At 37.5% G+C, this 15,508-nt stretch overlaps 1 protein-coding gene across 50 annotated transcripts in view; it reads right to left on the bottom strand.

The window, feature by feature from the left end:
• LOC127367939 (uncharacterized) overlaps positions 1 to 15,508 on the bottom strand; it is a 56,819-nt gene that overhangs the window by 721 nt on the left and 40,590 nt on the right. For 35 of the 50 annotated variants that reach the window (XM_051408196.1, XM_051408200.1, XM_051408205.1 and 32 more), the window contains 25 exons: positions 15,181 to 15,225; positions 15,043 to 15,078; positions 14,905 to 14,940; positions 14,767 to 14,802; positions 14,483 to 14,635; positions 13,979 to 14,149; positions 10,774 to 10,812; positions 10,159 to 10,218; positions 9,953 to 10,033; positions 8,106 to 8,165; positions 7,863 to 7,980; positions 7,751 to 7,824; positions 7,258 to 7,353; positions 6,590 to 6,696; positions 6,435 to 6,493; positions 6,210 to 6,349; positions 5,913 to 6,131; positions 4,572 to 4,781; positions 4,323 to 4,466; positions 4,042 to 4,217; positions 3,107 to 3,271; positions 1,584 to 2,984; positions 1,415 to 1,456; positions 273 to 338; positions 28 to 94 (listed from right to left, as the gene is read on the bottom strand). In XM_051408196.1, the coding sequence (XP_051264156.1) occupies positions 28 to 94; positions 273 to 338; positions 1,415 to 1,456; positions 1,584 to 2,984; positions 3,107 to 3,271; positions 4,042 to 4,217; positions 4,323 to 4,466; positions 4,572 to 4,781; positions 5,913 to 6,131; positions 6,210 to 6,349; positions 6,435 to 6,493; positions 6,590 to 6,696; positions 7,258 to 7,353; positions 7,751 to 7,824; positions 7,863 to 7,980; positions 8,106 to 8,165; positions 9,953 to 10,033; positions 10,159 to 10,218; positions 10,774 to 10,812; positions 13,979 to 14,149; positions 14,483 to 14,635; positions 14,767 to 14,802; positions 14,905 to 14,940; positions 15,043 to 15,078; positions 15,181 to 15,225 (3,801 nt within the window). The remainder of the gene's footprint in view (positions 1 to 27; positions 95 to 272; positions 339 to 1,414; positions 1,457 to 1,583; positions 2,985 to 3,106; positions 3,272 to 4,041; positions 4,218 to 4,322; positions 4,467 to 4,571; positions 4,782 to 5,912; positions 6,132 to 6,209; positions 6,350 to 6,434; positions 6,494 to 6,589; positions 6,697 to 7,257; positions 7,354 to 7,750; positions 7,825 to 7,862; positions 7,981 to 8,105; positions 8,166 to 9,952; positions 10,034 to 10,158; positions 10,219 to 10,773; positions 10,813 to 13,978; positions 14,150 to 14,482; positions 14,636 to 14,766; positions 14,803 to 14,904; positions 14,941 to 15,042; positions 15,079 to 15,180; positions 15,226 to 15,508) is intronic. The other 15 variants (XM_051408211.1, XM_051408217.1, XM_051408219.1 and 12 more) reach the window with 4 other exon arrangements.

Raw genomic sequence — 15,508 nt, 5'->3', positions numbered from 1 at the left:
GCTGCTAAATTTAAAACAACAACTTACATCTTCTTCCACGCAGTCGACTTATCAAGTTTAGTCCACTGAGAGAGGAAACACCACCACTTGTACTCTATAGTAGAAAGAAATGTATAACAATAAATGATAGCAAAAAAAAAAAAACATTCGCAGATTGAATGTAATAATTACTGAAACATTTGCCAGGTCTGTAGATTGAACTACAGGTATTATATTTTAACTAAGAAAACCATTATGCAATAGTATTGTTATGTTAAAAATAAATTACTTACTCTCGTTGGATTAGAGCCTGTGCTTGATGTAGGCCCAGGTAATTTCTTTGAGAGAAGAGCACGGATCTACAAGCACAATAAAATTTAATGCAATTTGGTAAATATTTAGCAAAATTGGAACTTTAAAAGAACAGTTTCACATTTTGGGAAATATTTCTTATTCACTTTCTTCTCAAGTTAAATGAGAACATTGATACAACTCTCATATCTGTGCGCTAAATATGAAACTACAACCAAGAGGAAAACTACTACTTAACATATTGTATACTGTTTAACGGCAAGAAATGGTTACACTACACAAATCCTCACAAAACCACAACTTTTCGTTTCTGTATAGATTAAATAAACCAGATAAGCCACAACTTGTCAGTAAGTGTTACAGGTGCTGGTAGGGGCACTGTTGAACTTTGGACAGAGCCAGGCTAGCTGCTCCCCCAGTCTTTCTGCTAGACAGAAGACAATCAGCTAAGGTTAGCATAGACATTAGGAATGGCAGCAGTGGAAAGTAGTACATTCACGTAATTACACTACTTTTTTTATACTCCACCTCAGACAGTAAAAACCTGCTCTTATTATATATGTATAATAATTGAGCATTTTTATTTCATTTTTTTATTTTGATACTGAAGCATCATGTAAGATATAATGAGAGAGTGACCGAGCAAGAGCCCACCAGGCAAGAGTAAATCTCAGACTGGCTTTTAGTTATTAGTGAGGTCTTCCTGCTGTTGGACAAATAAGTAATATTAGCTGGCTTGCTATGCTATGTGTTGTTGCTCTTGCTTGATGTTTGGCTGTGTTAGAAAAGTTGTTGACTAGTTAGTTAGTCGCTAGTTTTTGATAATAAGTAACGTTATTGTAATAAATGCACGTCTACAGTTGGCTATATATAGTGCTATTGCAACTGAGGGCGCCAACAAATATCAAATCTTACATAGTGTTGCTTTGAATACATTTTGCTGATAATACTTCTGTATTTTTACTTGAAACGAAGGTTGTGGTATTGGTACTGTTGCTTAAATAAAGAATACTTTCTCCACTATTGTCAGAGTGGTATCAATCTTATCATCTAACTCTCATCAACAAAGTAAAATAAAGTGTGTTTCCCAAACTAACATATATCTTTTTTGAAGTCAACCTACCTTTGAATCGAATAGTGTCCCAAACACCAAAATGAAGAAACCCTGAAGAAAAAACAGATGGCAAGTATTCTTTATCATCTGAAGGAAAGTACCTAAAATGTTTTATTATACAAAAATACTGCCTTGTAAGCATTAAATTAAAACCATGTATTTCAATGGATGCAAATACCTGTAGTGAATTGAAGAATGCAAAGGCAATGTGGAGTCCTTTATTTGTTGACGATACCATGGTTCCAACTCCTAAAGACCAGGTCAGTCCAAATAAAGGTGTCAAAATGACCACACACCTTACAATGACCCACAGTGTATGCTTCTCATCTGTTTGGGCGGCGTCTCCCACACCTCTTCTTAGCATTTTGAACAGGACCACAATTACAATTAAAATGTTGATAAAAACTATGATCAAGGCAGGTATCACCATGGCCAGCAGAGCCTTTGTTTCCATCCAGTTCAGCCAACAAGCATAGTCTTTCCTGATGTATCCTTTTCCCGGTGCTGTGACAGCAACAGTAATTACAGCTATAATCAGAGGGCCCCCATAGCCTAAACTGAAGCCAATGGCCAACATGGTTGACTTGGACATGTGGGAGAAGACCATGACTGTCCGGTAAAAGAGTAGAAGGCCTGACACAAGCATCCAAAAGAACAGAGCAAGGTAGAAAAAGTGCATAAAAAATGTTGCTGTGCTGCATGGTCCAACTGGAACGTTGTAGTCTTCTCCTGGATTTTCAAGGGAGTTCTTGGCAACAGAGGCAGCAATGATGAAACAGATGTCAGCGATCAATAGAGATAGGGCAGTGTTAATGATGGAAACATGACGCATGAAAGCAGTGCTATTTCTGGTAATGGCTTTCCAAACGTATCCTTCAATAATGAGACATATAACTAAGCTTGCCAGAGATATCCCAACTCCAACATAAGTTATTATATCCAAGACATCTTTCAATTCTGGAGGGATGTCCGTTGCCATCAGAATTGAGAAAGAGGTGAGATGGTTACAGTTGCAGGTTACCGTATTGTTAACGTCCGAAACAAATTCACATCCCTCATCGTCCCAAGCGCCCAAATTATCAAAGAGTGTAAAGTTCCAGAAGACGCACTGAGGGTTTAGTGACAGGGACTTGTTCCGCTTGTTGTAGGTCAGAGTGACATTCTGTATTGTTGCATTAATTCGGATCAACACTACAGCAGCATTGATGGTGTTATCACTGACTGTTTCACTGCTGTTTGCATTGAAGAGGCTCATGTTAAAGCTGGTATTCCGTACTGGCATAACATTATTAAGGGTGGAGAAGGTGATGGTGGTGATAGAGGTGTTGGTAATGTCGGTGTCTGGAATGTCTAAAATGATGCTGGAGTTCAGATTTGCCATGAAGGAATTGTTAAACCTGGTTCTGTTGAGCAGGATCCGCTCAGTTTCGATGACAAACTCCCCGACTAACCCATTAGAGAGAGTCTCCAGTGAACCCAGTAATTCTGAGCTCGCATTGCGGGTTCCATTTGAATTCAGAGTTGCCCAGGACTCTCTTGCATCATCACCAATGATGACATCAACTGTTTGAAGTACATCCTGCAGATTAAAAGACATTTCATTGTGTGGGTACAACCTCTTCAGAAAGTCAAAAGGTACATTTGCTGACATAACGCAGATAACCTTCACCAAGAAGCTACAGAGCAGAGGGTTTAACCTACCTCCATGACAGGTTTATCAACAGTAGTGGACACATTTGCAATGGTGTTTAGGATCCCAACAATAGCTGATATAGTTGCAGATGATTCTGAGACTTCTGTTTTTTCTTCCAGAACAGTTCTACTCAGATTCCCCACAAATTCAGGCACTTGCTCCTTTTCCAAATCCTGAAAAAAAAAAAAAAAACATAGTGAAAACACAAAAACTGATGATACCACATTTCATTAGTATGAAATTTCAAACTATTTATGACAAATAGGTGTTGTTAGGCCTGGGCTATTTTACTAGTATACTAGTTAGCGAAAAGGTGTTCCTTGTCAGAAGGCACATCATTTATGAAAATAAGTATTTGTAAGACACATCTTTACATATGATTATACTGCATTATTGGTTTGCTTTTGTATAATCTGGCAGAAGCTAAAGAAGTATTCAGATCCTTTAATTCAGTAAAAGTAGGATTTAGCTTGCTAGATATTTTTCTGGTGTTGATGAGACATTGGCGAGTTCTTGTCGAACCTGTGGGTCCCGTTGTATAATCAGTACATCGATTAGCCTCTGATCTGGGGGCATTTGTTGGCGATCTCACAAAAAAGTCGCAGAGTGGAAAATCAGGGCTAAAATCACATAGTGTGATCTCACCATAAATAGAAAAATTTCATTTTGGTTCACTCATCAAATTAACATTAGAGACAGTTGATATGATTTTTTGCTGGAGCCCTTGTAATTTTAAACAATGAAAAAGAGTCAGCTCTGGCTAAAAAGGAGAAGCTGCTACGGTACCTTGAGAGAGGACTAACGGATATTTTAGCATTCACAAAATCCCAATTTTGAATATCGGATTTTGTGTTAATAGCTAATACTTGTGACTTGTACGGTACACTGTATATTTCAGAGATTTCTAATAGGGATGATATGTTATGCCCAGTAGATCACCTACCTGTGACACAATGACTAAGTCCTTGATTTGGGTTAAGATGCACGTGTCCTCTGTAAGTTTCCATTTTCTTTCCTCACAGACTGCAGTCTTGCTCCCTTCTTGACCTTTACCACAACCAATAGTTGAAGTGTCACCTTGTCGTCCAGCCCCATACTGGTTATCGTCACATTCAATAGCTTAAGAGTTAAATAATAACAAATAATCAGTTAGTGTTAGAGAAAGAGATAGTAAAAACGACAAAAAAACAAAACAAAAACAAAGGTTTTAAAGGTTGCTCTTACGGTCTCTGAAAATGGTCATTGCTGTCGTCATCATATAACCAGTTGGTTCATCTACCTTACACTCAAAAGTAATCGTAAGTAATTCGTCACAGCTTATCTTGTATTTATGCCTGATGCAGTAGCTTCCTGGTTGGGGAATTTGTTCTGTGAACATTTAACAACTTGTTAATAAGATAAACTGTTAATAGCTGCGTCCAGCTTTCCAACATGATCACATTGAGGAGTTTTTAACAAAGACTTTATACATACCTGTTGGTAAAACAGTTAGGCCTCGATACCACTTCACTGTATAGGGTGACTGCACACAGCAATCAAGGGGTTGTTCCTTGACCTCTTGGCATTTAACATTCACTTTACTCTGTATTTGCACATTGGGAGCTTGTTTGATTTTAGCTTCCAGTACACGTCCTTTTTGGGAGAATGTAATTACTTGGCCCTCCAGAGTACATTCATAGTTTCCTGTGATTAAGAAAAGTATTAATAATTACATAGCTACCAGTGTGAAATAAAGAAAAACAGAAAATTGTTAATAATCTATAAAATATTTTCATATTCAATATTTAATGTAAGATGCAGTAGCAGTGAGTGATATGGGCTCTGATTTGTAATATGAATATGATGGCTAAGCAAGTAGATAATTCTGTCAGCTTCAAAATCAATTGAATTTTTTTCATTTTACTCTAACACAGGAAAAGAAAGCTTTTCACAATAATCCAACAATAAAAATCAACCCTAACTACGATATATCTGTGCAGTCTGTGTCATTTGATCATTCCGTATTCCATTCAATCTGGCAAAACAAAAAAATGGTCGGAATAACTGTGACGCAACTGGATTCATCAGATACCAAAATCATGTGAATCCATCATGTTTGAGATTTTGACCAATCAGCATCCTCTGAGGAACTACTGTGTGACGCAATGAGAAATGACTGTTCATTCTAAAACAGCTGCTAAAAAGGCTATTGATGCTACTAGCATCTGTTTTTTTTCTTCTTCTTCTTTGAAAGCAGAGCAAAGAACAGCACTGAAGGCTTTTCATGATGAAAAATAAGTTTTGACTCTTTTCCCAACTGGCTTACTAGTTCGCTGATTTTGACTGGTTGAAGTTAGCGCTTAATAGTGATAGACAGAGGGTTCAGCCATGCCCTTTTCCAAACAGTTTCTAAGGATGACATCCCAGATGATTTTGTGTAACGTCTGGCATGTATGGTTAATTAAAAGTGAAAATAAAATAAAATAGAAAACAACAAAATCCCTGGGGTTTATAACAATAAAACCCACTGTAGGCAAACTATGTGCACTTCATAACAGGCTACATCAGTCTACATAGGTCTGTCATCACTGATGAACCTGGTTATTGTCTCTGATCCTCCAAATGCATCCTTTTATTGCAACAATGGTTTCAAAACCTTCCCTGCATGCTCCCCAAAAATAAGAGCACGCTTCAGATTAGATCTTGCTTGGGTTCTTTCTATTTTTAATTTTTTGATGCCCATGGGAAATAATTTTTAGCCATAAAAATAATAATAATAGTAAAAGTAATAACAACAAACCCAACAAACAACAAATTCAGCTAGCTTCGACTTACCAATATCAGCAAGGACGACATTCTGAATGGTAAGCAAAGACTTTTTGCCAGAAATAGTAATTTTAATCCTTCTGTTATTTTTTATTTCCCGTCCATTAAATTTCCACCTAGATACAGAAATTGTTCCCATAGCAAGGCTCTCAGGAGGCTCGTCACACGTCAGCCTCATAGTGTTACCAGTATAAAGGATGTCAGGAGGAGGGCTGATTGGAGTTGGACCTTTGGAGAAAAAAAAGAGAGGACAGTTAAGAATTCAATTAAGTTAAACAAAAAGTAATAAAGCCTTTTTGAACTTACTGTTGTAAACTGCTGTAACTGGGCCAAAAACAGGGGCAATAGGCTTCATTGCTTCAGGGAGGTCTTGATTTGCTTTGGCAAATTCATCCGTTATAACTTGTGTTGTCTGAACAACAAAGTCTGTAATTACACTTCCTTGTCTGTAATAACAAACAAAAGCAAAGTGGTGATGTGAAATGTGTAGCTTCCTGCATCCAAATGTTTTCAGTGCCAGAATTACCATACCTGAACGCTTTCACAAAAACACTGAGAAACCCTGTCATTCCCTTATATTGTTCCTCCAACTGTAGAGAGATACGGTTAACTACATTAGAACACGAAGAACTTTAAATACAAGTTAGAATTGGTTAGAACTGGATATATTGTTAACAATGTCTTACCACTGTTTCAATGCTTGATTTGAGATTCTTGTATGTGTCACTTTCTGGATTACTTAATGCGTCTGTGTACTCCTTGTCCAATGTGACTGACATTTGCACATCAAAACCTGTTTATTTAGAAAAGATGACAAGAAAGCAAAGCTATTGATAGACATGAATTAACTATTTTTTGTTGTGATGTAAAGTAAAAAATACATTCCAGAAAAAGGTAGACTGGACACGAAAGAATACACAAGAGAGGAGACCAGTGTAAATCAAGGCTTTTGGAAGCATTTTTTCTAATATCATTGTCACTTTCAAAAAGAAAGCATTGACAAGGCAGGTATAAAACTAGTAATCTCAAAAATGCTCATATCCTTTTCAACATTTTTGTTACTACAGCTTTGAAATGTCAAGTGGCTGGTTGAATTTAAAAAGAGCAATATTTGAGAAGTAGTCAGTGCTGTGTGGATATTGTCTGGTAGCTACGTCACCCATTTTGATTCTTTCTGTATAAAGTCTCACATTAACAGGTAATTGTTATTGTGTAGAACCAAGTTGGCAAATCATGACACATGGGGTTTAAAACATCTGACATAAGGTGACCCATAATGTAAAATATACTTTGTGATGGATCATAGGACAATTCTTTGTACCTTCTTACCCCCTATTTGTTGATAAAACAATACCTGTAACAACTGTGGTGGTGGTGGTGATAGTGGTAGTGGTAGTTGCCTTTGTAGTTGTTGTGAGGGCTGTGGTTGGAGCTGGGATAGACGTAACCACTGATATTGGAGCCGAAAATGCAACAGTTTAAAAGTAAGTAATAATTACTTCAAATAAATTACTGAACATTTTCACCATTTCAACAATTCTCAATCAGGGAGGGTTACCCCACAACTTACTTGTGAATACCTATTGGTAATAATAGTTGTTGGTGGAGTTCCAAACAACAAAAACTACAATAGAAACGTTAACTGGGGAAGTGTTATGCCATCCCTTATATTTGAAAAGTCACTCATAACTACAGTTGTTAAATTTAAGGGTGTTGTTGTGTTTTGTGTTGTGAGGTATTGAAGTCAAACTTTTTACTATAAAAAAGGTTTTACTACATATAAACATCATTATCATAAATATTCAAGCCACATCAAAGACTATACTCAATTATTGTTAAGCACTTACTTGTTGGTGGTGGTGGTGTTGTTGTTGTTGTGGTGGTGTTGTTGGTGGTAGTGTTGTTGTTGTTGTTGTTGTTGGTGTGTTGTTGGTGGTAGTGTTGTTGTTGTTGTTGTTGTTGTTGTTGTTGGTGGTGGTGGTGTTGTTTGTTGTTGTTGGTGGTGGTGTTGGTGGTGTTGTTGTTGTTGTTGTTGTTGTTGTTGGTGGTGGTGGTGTTAATGGTGGTGTTGTTGAATCTGATGAAAAACATTTTATAATTATGCAAGTTAATCTCAACAGTGAAATCTGACAAGTCAATTAAGACAATAACTGTCTGTTATAACAAGATAGAGAACTGAAAGAATTAGTTTCAAGCACTCACTTGTTGGTGGCATTGTGGGTGTTGTAGTGTTCACAGGTGTTGTAGCAATGGGTGTTGAATCTGAAAAGAACATTTTAAAATAGTTTTGCTGACAATAAAAAAACAACTGTGTAGTTTTACTACATTGTAATGCACAAGTTTGATCTTAATTTACATATTGACTTTGTGTTGTTATATCAAAGACGGCCACTCTAACAATCCATGATGTGATTTTGGAGCTATAATGTTTGAAAGTGTTGCCAGAGTAGGCAAGGATCTTTAAAGTAGGGATGGACCTTTTAAGTAATTTCCACATTATGGACAGCCATCCCAAATTAGAGCTGTGGGGCTGATTGAAGAGCAGCATTCAATAGGTGAAGCATCACATACACAGAAGATCACGCTGATGTTACAAACACAGTGCATCCATTCCTCAAACCACTGACATAACATGCCAGCTGTGGTGGATATTCCTTCCCTGCCATTTGCACTAATAACCACAGGTCAGCCATATAAAAATGGTCAATGTTTCCATGTAAACACTTGGACGTAAAAATGGTCCGGGATATATCGAAAATAAAATCAGAATAAATAAAAACAAAACCAATGATATTTTCAATGCCTTTGTGCTGACTTGCCCATATTAGGGAAAATTATGATTTAAACAAATTATACAAAACTAGTATCATGTAGCTGACCTATTTTGATTTCTGATGTGTAATAATTCCTTTAACAAATAGTTGCATTTTTTCAATAGCTTCCCTGCCATGCGACCCAGTGACTCAAAATCAATAATGAATTGTTTAGAGCTCAACAGTGAGGTTCCATAAGTAAAAAGCCCATTCATAATGTGTATAAAGGATTTCGATTATTAACCATGATGTCGTAACCATCCAAGCCAGAGTTACCACGAGCTATGAGATTGTGAAATAATGGTATATGCTCCTAAAGAAGCCACATGCCTATGATTTCAACCTTGTTTTGACGAAAACAGGTTTTATTCGCAATCTCATGGAGAAGTACTACAGTGCTAACAGCAACGTCTCTGAGTGGTAGAGCTAGCTCTTAGCATGGAAATATTTACCACACCTGTGAATGTGAACCTGCTAATAGCTAGTTACTTACATAAAAAAAAAACGTTATGAACCTAAAACAGGTTTAAGCTAGATAGTAGGTTACTGCTACCCATGAGCACTGCAATTGTTTACGTTACCTTTAATACAGAGCAATTGTGATTTCTCTTTCTGACATGCTGAATTTTTTTAGAGAATAACTACAAGTCAGTATTTGTCAGGGCCAGTATGAAAGACAAGACATCAAGGGTTGTGGTTATCTTTGCAGGCTGGATAGTTAGTTACACACACACACACACACACACCACAAATTAAAATGCATTACAACACCATTAATAGAAACACTGTAATAAGGACATGGTTACGTTCAAGAAGAAGTGCACTACTATTGCTATCATTTTCAGTGTTTAATGGGATAAGTAGTTCCTTAACTCTTAAAATAAGTATATGCAAAGTCTTCTATCTTTGTGTTTTTTTTGTTTTCCAAGCTTCCTTTTGCTCCAAATGAAATAGCCTATGTCATGGTCACCATTCATCTCATAGTTGGTTAGTTTGGTTCCATCCTTAAAACTCTTTATATAAATGATTTCCCAAAACATCAGTAAAGTAAATTAATGGGAAATTAATTTCTAGAACCAGTGGCATTCAAAAAGTGGGGGGGTCACTGTTGAGCTCTATTATGACACTGGACAAATAGGACACAACTCTTTTTTACTATAAGTATATCATATATAAATATTCAAGCCCACATTAAAGACTATACTCAAGACTATACAATTATTTTTAAGCACTTACTTGCTGTTGGTGTTGGTGTTGGTGTTGTGGTTGGTGGAGGTGTTGTTGTTGTTGTTGGTGGTGGTGGTGGTGTTGTTGAATCTGATGAAAAACATTTTAGAATTATGCATGTTAATCTGAAAAGTGAAATCTGACAAGTCAGTTAAGTCAATAACTGTCTGTTATAACAAGATGGAGTAATGTAAGAATCAGTTTTAAGCACTCACTTGTTGGTGGGATTGTGGGTGTTGTAGTGTTCACAGGTGTTGTAGCAATGGGTGTTGAATCTGAAAAGAGCATTTTAACAATAACAATAGAAAACAACTGTATGGTTTTACTACATTGTAATGCACAAGTATGTCACATGATCTTAACTGACCCACTAACTGCTTACAATTGAAATTTAAGTATTCAAGCCCAAATCACTTACTATAAGTTTTTGCTGCAGTTTTATATTGTGACAATCGTTATTATTTTTAGGCATTTATTTGTAACAATTGTTGTTAGTGTTGTGGCAACTGCTTGTGGCAACTATTTGACTGTGTGTGTCTGCTTTATTGACTTTGTTAGACAGCAGTACTATTATAAAGTCGCCCCAAGGGTTCTGTTTTCACAGCAACAGGTGTTGACATATGTTGAGGAGGCTTGTTAATGACTTCGACTATTGAAAACGAAACTGTTGCTTTCCTGGTCAATGCTTGTAAAATGTCCACCTTGTCAACGAGACAGGGCAGCTCAACTAAGTAAGTCTACATGTGGGAAAGTTTCTGCAATACATGCAATCAGTGCTGTGCTTATATTTTTGTGTTTTTTTAAATTAAATATTTTCTTGTCAGACTTACTTGTTGGTGAAGGAGTTGTAAGAGGACAAGCTGTAAAGTCTGTAAGCAGAGAGAGAGAGAAAGAAAGAATGAGAGAAAGAGATGGACAGATAAATAGAGATACAACATATATTATAATATATTGATGTATTTTCATCCACAGATGGCGCTGTTTCCAAAGGTTTCCTTCTGACTGAAGCAAGCTCCTGTCTTCTGACAGCACAAAGCCAAGAATGACAGAGAGAGAGACAGTAATCTTCTTGAAATATGATAAAGTGGCTCAAGAGAAGCCAGTTATTCAGGTTTCAGGAAGTCAAATAACTGCCAAGCAGGCTAAAATGTGGCACTACAGACTGTAACAAGACTGTCTTAAACAACAGAGATAAACTTTCTAATAAAACATTATCCATTCTCTGTCAGTATTTATCATGTTTGTTGTATTCTATCAAAATAACTAAAATTCAATTGAAAGATATAATAGCTGTTTCCATAGATATTTTCAAATGTGACACGGAATATCTCCCTTCCTTTATTTATCTGCCATTCAAAGTGTTTTCTCTTCATTTCTGTGTTAATCCAAAACCAGGTGTTGAAAGAAGGGTTTCTACAATAACGCATCTCACATACTACTTAAGAGGTCTAGACACGCCTATTTCTCAAATCTCATTGAATCTAGTAGGTCTGATCCTAAGGTGCTTGTTAACATTGTAAGCTGTGCCACTGATGCCCCCCCTGTCCCCTCTGTAGACGCTAGCCCTGAAACCTGCAATGAGTTTTAAAACTTTTTTACTCAGAAAATCTCCCTCATCCATCAGAGTATTACCTCACTGGTAGACCCCCTGTCAGTTGGTCTCAATTAGACTCAATTCAAATTAAAGCTGTAAGCAGCATTGGGCGGGGCCTGCACAGCGGTTGCCTGACGCAGCCACGACACGCCATGTCACCCCACGCACTAGCCCTCATTGCCGGAAGCAGAAGGAGACCGCGTCACACATTTCAGACACTGTGCAAAAGACTTATGCATTCATAGTGAGACTCTTCACTGCAAAACGTGGGAATTCAGCGCCATGCCATGGTCACGTCGTTTGATGCACAGTAAATATTGGATTATCTTTTGATCACCAATGGGTCTAGATTGCAGTGATCGAATTTGAAGTCAATCCGATAAAATCTGTGGGAGGAGTTAGTTAATATAGAAGCCCTGAAATGCTCGAAATGGCATCACAGTTTGACATTCGATTCAACCTGGCCAACTCTGACAGCTTGCCACAGACATGCGCTTCAACAGTCACTGTACTGACCAATTTTAAAGCAGATCTGATAAATTAGGAGGAGTTCGTTCAAATACAATGCAAAAAACCGCTGAAAATCACTGTGAAATTCAACGTGGCCGAATTTGACTGCACGCCATTCAATGTACAGTCACAAATAGAAAAACTTTTAATCAGCAATGTTTTTTGGCTGTACTGACCAATTTTGAAGTAGAGCCATTAAAATTCCCTAGGAAAATTTTTTTTTGCCGAAAATGAATATAAAAATCAAAATGGCCGACTTCCTGTTGGGTTTGGGTTATGGGTTCAAGAGGCTTTTTTGCTTGTCTCTTCATGGTACACATGCATACCAATTTCCATACATGTCGGTCGTACGTGTCTTGGGGGCCAATTCTGGGGGGCATGGCTAAGCCATTATGCAATGCCCATCAGTGGGACCAAAGCAATAATTTAGCCTTCGCCACGACTGAATTTTGTGCAAAGTTTCATAAGTTTTGGAGCCTGTTTAACCCCTCAAACATGCTGTAAGGTGGCTTTTTTGGTTGCCATGGCAACAACCGCCCAAAATTCATGATTTTTCTTTTTAGCGATAAAATCTCCATCTAGTGTCATATTTGCACCAAATTTTGCACATATCCTCAGCAGCGCATGTGACACGACTGGCAAAAGTTTAGTGTTAATCGGATTAATTCACCATGTGCGCAACTTACTCTTTTGACCACAATGTGCAGGAAATTATCATTGTATAACTTGAACATCTTTTGGACTATTAGAATTCTTTATATAACTTTGTGTCAGGCTAGTCCACAGATGCTATGTGCAAAATTTCATGGAGATCGCACTAAACGCCTAGGAGATGTGAAAAATAGGCTTTGCAAATTTCGCCATTTTGCGTGAAGAAATTGCGATGTAATGGGCGTGGCTTATATCTCTGGATTCAGGTCAATTCAGGGAATACGTTGATATGAATAATTTAAGTGCGCCATATAGTATCTGAAAGTTATCAAAAAAATGTATTATAGCGCCACCTGCTGGTGGACAAACACGATTTTTGGTATGTGAGCTACAGGCACCAGTCTACATGTGAGTTTTGAATTTCATATTCACAACTATTACGGTCTCTGCACAGTGAGCTAAGCCATTATGCGAAGCCCATCTGCGGGAACAAGACAGTACCTTAGCCTTCGCTACAACTGAATTTTGTGCAAAGTTTCATGAGTTTTCCGACATCTTTAGCCCCCCAACTCCTACTAGGCGTTTGGGGTGACGCTTTCACTATTACTGAATACTATCACATACTGTAGACATGTTCAGGGCGGGACTCTTATCAAACGTGAAGTTTCATTGAGATCGGATCATGTACGCAGAAGTTATGACAAATCCCTCTTTCATGGCGAGTTGTTGAAATTCCACGCCACACCACGGGCACGTTGTTCGATGGAATGTCGTAAATAGCAGAACTTTTAATCATTAATGTCTTCAGATGGCTGTGTCCAAATCTGAAGTTGATCCGATCAATTCCCTAGGAGGAGTTCGTTCAAATACAACGTGTGCAAATTGTCAGAAATGGCTGACTTCCTGTTGGGTTTTTTTGTTCGTCTGGATAAGTTCTACGTGTGTACCACTTTTCATACTCATAGGTGAAATGTGCCGTTGGGAATGCTCAATAGGGGGTGCTGTCTAACCATTTTTCTATGTATATGTCCGAGACCCACAGAATATCAAATTTTTCACAAGGCCTGACCACTTTGCCAAATAAGATTAACTTTTCGTATATGTTCAGTGGGGCAAAAATGCAGTCGAAATGCTGAAAAATAATAATAATTCTAGTCGCTAGCTCGGTCCCTAATGATTTAAACAATTCTGAGACACAGTCTTGCCTTCCTGTGACCCTTTTTTCTAACCTTTTGAATACCTATTACACTGGCTTCAACAATTACTACAAACCAACTTACTGTACTGATGAGCAGACTGGCAGTACTGTCCATCAGGAGGAATGGCATTGATGCAATCACATGTGTCACCATTGATGTTGTCACAGGGTCCGTAACGGAAACACTGGTCACATGGCCAACGATACTGATCCTCACATCTGCACTGGAAACCACCACTGCTCGGAGAACAAACTGGACACACAGAATGAATTTCATCTATGAAGACATTTCATGTTTAATATCTAAATATCTAAGCTACAAAATTACTCTTGATGTGTGGTGAGTATGTCACAAATTGTCCTTACTGTGACATTTGATATTGACTGTTAATCTGAGTTATAATACAGAAATGACTTTGCATGAACAAAGTAAAAGCAGATGTCTTTTGGTTCACTCAAAGACCAAACTGGAAATAAGACTATAGCCTCAAAATATCATAATACAGAGTAACCATGTATTTCACATATTCACTTTATAACAATTCTGAATAAAGTAAACCAAAGTGAAAGAAGCTGCTTGCTGTACCTGTAGAAATGTTGACATCAGATATTTGTAGTTGGTTGCTGATGCTGATGGGGTAACTGATGTTGCTCAGAATGCTCCTCAGTTGATTTATTACTGCAACATCTGAGATGTTCAACTCAATAGAAATCAGGTATTCATAAAGAACTAGAGGAGCTGCAGAGAGAGAGAGATTAAAGGCAAGACAGAAATATAAAAAATGAGGGAAAACAGTGTGTTGTTTCTCTATAAGGTATGACACATGTTTCATGGTGCTGAATGATTAAATAATGTCCTTTCACTCTTACTTGTTGGTGGTGGAGAGGTTGTTGTTGGAGGAGGAGCTGTCAGCAAAGAAATGAAAGAAGATGAAAAAGATGATGTTAGTGGTATCACATGTAATGTGTATTATTATTATTTAATAGATATGATCTTATTAGGCTTACTTGTTGGTGGTGGAGAGGTTGTTGTTGGAGGAGGAGCTGTCAGCAAAGAAATGAAAGAAGATGGAACCGGTGTTGTTAGTGGTATTACTTGTAATGTGTATTATTATTATTTATTAAATGTGATCTTCTCAGGCTTACTTGTTGGTGGTGGAGAGGTTGTTGTTGGAGGAGAAGCTGTCAGCAAAGAAATGAAAGAAGATTGAATTGGTGTTGTTAGTGGTATCACTTGTAATGTATATTTTTATTATTTATTAAATGTTATCTTCTCATGCTTACTTGTTGATGGTGGAGAGGTTGGTGTTTGGGGACAAGCTGTGAAGTCTGTTGGTAAAGGGGCAGAGGAGAAGGAAAGTACAGATTACAGACCAGTTATGACCAGTAAAGGAAATGTCACCATTGAGGAGGAGTGATGACAAAATGAATGATTGTAACAATGTCACCTTCATCTTTCCTGCCAAACAAGGAAAGTTCATACATATTTAAAAGAAATATATATGCAATATAGCTAGAATTATGAAGGAAGAGCTTTAAAAAGGTTTCCCCTTCATATATTCTGTATGTTTCAATCCTTTGACAAACCAGTACAGCCTGGTGGAAAACAGCT

This window comes from Dicentrarchus labrax, unplaced genomic scaffold, assembly GCF_905237075.1.
Source record: "Dicentrarchus labrax unplaced genomic scaffold, dlabrax2021, whole genome shotgun sequence".
Classification (NCBI taxonomy): Eukaryota; Metazoa; Chordata; class Actinopteri; family Moronidae; genus Dicentrarchus; species Dicentrarchus labrax.
Note: the sequence above shows the minus strand (reverse complement) of the source record. Positions and strands in the feature narration are given on the sequence as shown.